At 37.0% G+C, this 3,527-nt stretch overlaps 1 protein-coding gene across 1 annotated transcript; it reads left to right on the top strand.

The window, feature by feature from the left end:
• The first annotated feature begins 635 nt into the window (after positions 1-635).
• On the top strand, positions 636-3,208 carry LOC145006955 (uncharacterized). The gene is made up of 11 exons (XM_078965968.1): positions 636-703; positions 767-862; positions 1,008-1,065; positions 1,127-1,241; positions 1,328-1,392; positions 1,475-1,886; positions 2,034-2,088; positions 2,442-2,587; positions 2,696-2,860; positions 2,912-2,982; positions 3,092-3,208. Exons 1-11 carry the CDS (start codon positions 636-638, stop codon positions 3,206-3,208), a joined length of 1,368 nt encoding a protein of 455 aa, XP_078822094.1.
• The last annotated feature ends 319 nt before the right edge of the window (positions 3,209-3,527 follow it).

The following is a 3,527-nucleotide window of genomic DNA, read 5'->3' as shown; positions in this document are numbered from 1 at the left end:
CCTCTAATTGCAGTGGAGTTGGGATGAACTCCAAACACACAAATGAACGATATCCGAAAATAATTTTTTTAAAACTTTTTTTACATTTTAATTTTTTCAAAATGATAATAGGTAACAGGAGGAATTTATCTTAAGGCTGCACGGTTATTCCTAGTTCTACATTTTTTTATATTTTATTTACTGTTTAGTGTTTGCTATTAATATTTATGTTAGTTAGTGTGTAAAGTGTCTATTACTAATAAAAAAAATACCCAACTCTTGTATGATTAATTAATTTAAAGAAGGTTATGAAAAATAAAATATTTTATGTAGTCCTTAGTGGATAGATAATAATTTGTTGATTGTTCTTATTTTTCTATTTGATTAGGTGAAAATGGTTTAAGCTTTACATACTAGTGACTAATGTATTATTATGCAAAAGAAATTCCACGTTAAGACATCGTACATACTATATTTAACTTAATTATTAGGAATTAGACCGGTTCTTGGTTTCTGAAGCAGTGGTTGATAGGTTTCAAGGTTTGTAGGTGGTAGCTCTAGATAGAAAGTTATCCTATCGTTGTCCTATTTTGCTTCATGATTTGAAGGTTGATTATGGTTCTACATCTTTTAAATTCTTTAATTCTTGGTTGTGCATGGAGGGCTTTGATGATTTGGTTCGTGGCTGTGCTACTGAGTTTGTTATTCAGCAACACTGGAGCAAGTTTGTTTTGTTTAAAAATAAACTCAAGTTCCTTAAGAATAAGATTTGGGATTGATACTTTAGGACTAACGCGGTTCGTGAAGTAAAAAAGGTGCAGCTAGAGTCTCAGCTGGCTGATATTGATAGTTCTATTGATGGTGGGCTTTCTTCATTTATTTGGTTAATGAGTGGACGAGTTTGGGGAACTTGGGTGTTTACAAAAGGTTGATGCTGCTGATTTGGCTCAAAAGGCTAAAGTACAATGGTTGGTTGAAGGGGATGAGAATTCTACTTTCTTTAATGGTATGTTAAAAAATAAAAAAAGGCAATTATTGGTTCGTGGGGTTTCGGTTGGCGGAGAATGGGTGTCGGATCCAGTTTCTGTTAAAAAAGATTTTTTTTAATTATTATTCTTCTAAATTCAAACGCTTTCATAACATTCAGATGTCCAATAAAAGCAGTTGGTTTTCTTATCTCGGGGTTAATGCGGTTTCGTTTTTAGAAGAACCTTCCTCTTCGGATGAAATTAAAGAAGCTGTGTGGGATTGTGGTGGGGACCGTGCTTCCGGTCCGGATGGGTTTTCATTCAAATTCCTTAAACATTTTTGGGATGTGTTAGGGTCTGATGTCATTGGCTTTGTTCAGGAATTTATTTCAAACCTATTATTCCTGTGGGGTGTAACTCTTCTTTTATTACTCTCATTCCGAAGGTTGATAATCCCTTACTGGTTAAGGATTTTCGGCCTATTAGAGTTATCGGGATGCAATTTAAAGTTATTTCTAAGTTATTAGCTAAAAGATTGGCTTCTGTTTCTTCCTGGTGTTATCGGGGTGGAGCAATCTGCTTTTTTTAAGGGTCGCCAGATCCTTGATGGCTCGCTTATGGTGAGTGAATTGATCTCTTGGTATAAGAAGATAAAGATGAAGTTTCTCATTTTCAAAGTTCATTTTGAGAAGGCTTATGATTCGGTTAGCTGGGATTATTTGGACCAGATTATGCAGTTTATGGGCTTTGGGATCTGGTGGCGTTTATGGATTAGGGGGTTATTTAAAAACTCGAAATCCTCTATCTTACTTAATGGAAGCCCTACTGATGAATTCCAGTTATTTAGAGGTTTGAGGCAAGGAGACCCTATATCTCTTTTCTTATTTATTATTGCTATGGAAGGCTTACATGTTGCTATGGAAGATGCTGTTGCTTCAGGTATTTTTCGGGGGGTGAGAGTGGGGAATTCCAATTTGTTTTTGTCCCATCTTTTTTATGCGGATGATGCTTTGTTTATGGGTGATTGGGAAGAGAGAAATGTTAGGAATCTTATTATTATCCGTAGGTGTTTCTTTATGGTGTCAGGTTTAAAGATTAATCTCTTTAAATCTAGCCTTATGCGGGTTGGAGTGGCTGATTTGTAAGTTGCTTCCCTATCTTCTTTCACGGGTTGTGCTGCATCTTTTGTCCCTTTTTCTTATCATGGGATTCCAGTGGGTGGGTTTATGACACGAGTGCGTAGTTGGGATGTGGTTGTTGATCGTTTTCGTAAGAGGTTGTCTAATTGGAAAGTTAAGCTTCTTTCTTTTGGTGGTCGGTTCACTTTGATCAAATCTGTTTTGGGAAGCCTTGGTATCTATTTCTTCTCTTTGTTTAGACTACCTGCTACTATTTGTCATGTGTTGGAATCTTGTAGAGCTAAATTTTTTTGGGGATGGAAGAAGGTCAGAGGCATATTCATTGGGTGAAATAGGATGTGGTCTTAAATTCTAGAGATAAAGGTGGCCTTGATATTAGTAGCTTAGATGCTTTCAATCATGCTCTCTTGTACAAGTGGAAGTGGCGGTTTTTTAATGAAACAGGTTCTTTATGGGTGAAAGTTATTAAGGGGTTGTATGGATATTCGGGGACTTTATTAGGTAGGTCTCGGCCCTATAGAGGTGGGGTATGGGAGAAAATTGTAGCCTCTATTAATCAACTCCATGATCAGGATGTGGTTAAAAAAAATGTTATGTCTATTGTCCTAGGTGATGGGTCTATTGCGAGATTCTGGGAGGATGCTTGCTGTGGTGGAGTCGTGTTCAAATCTGTGTTTCACAGATTGTATGCCCTCTCTCTTCTCAAACTTGGTAAAGTTTGTGATTTTGGGGATGCTACGGGTTGGAGTTTCTTTTGGCGTAGGCCAATTAGAGGTGAGGTTGAATCTCTGTAATTAGATAATCTTTTGTCTATTTTGTCCTCAGTGGTGTTGTCTGCTACCCCAGATAAGTGGTCTTGGGATCTTGATCCCATTAGGTGTTTCTTGGTTAAGTCGGTTAGGAGACATTGACAATGCTACCCTTCTAGTGGAAGGAATTGGTACTAGATGGAATTCTTATGTGCCTTTAAAAGTTAATATATTTTTTTGGCGCCTTTTACTGTAGAGATTACCTCTTAGAAAGCTTCTGGTGGAAAGAGGTGTAGAGTTGGATTCTATTCTTTGCCCTTTTGTTAAAATGCTCAAGAGGATATGGCTCATTTATTCTTTCATTGCGATTTGACTTGTCAAATTTGGAATAGAGTTGGTTTGTGGTTGGATTTGGCGATTCCAGGTTTTGTGGATCAGTATCAATTTATCAATTGGATTGATACTTCGCAGGTGGCTAGAAGGGTTTGGCTGATCTTGGAGGCGGTGTGCTTGACGGTGCTTTGGGTTATATGGTCCTATAGGAATGCAATTATTTTTTGCCCTTCTAAGTGCAAAATTCAGTTTTTGTTTGATAGAATATTAGATTTATCTTTTCGTTGGTTCACCTATAGGAACAAGAAGACTTCCAATAATTGGAATACGTGGTTGCGTAATCCATTGATGCCTTAATT

The sequence above is a fragment of the Lactuca saligna genome, chromosome 7 (genome assembly GCF_052625555.1).
Source record: "Lactuca saligna cultivar CGN05327 chromosome 7, ASM5262555v1, whole genome shotgun sequence".
Lineage (NCBI taxonomy): Eukaryota > Viridiplantae > Streptophyta > Magnoliopsida > Asterales > Asteraceae > Lactuca > Lactuca saligna.
The sequence above is the reverse complement of the archived record's forward strand: the minus strand, read 5'-3'. Positions and strand labels throughout refer to the sequence as shown.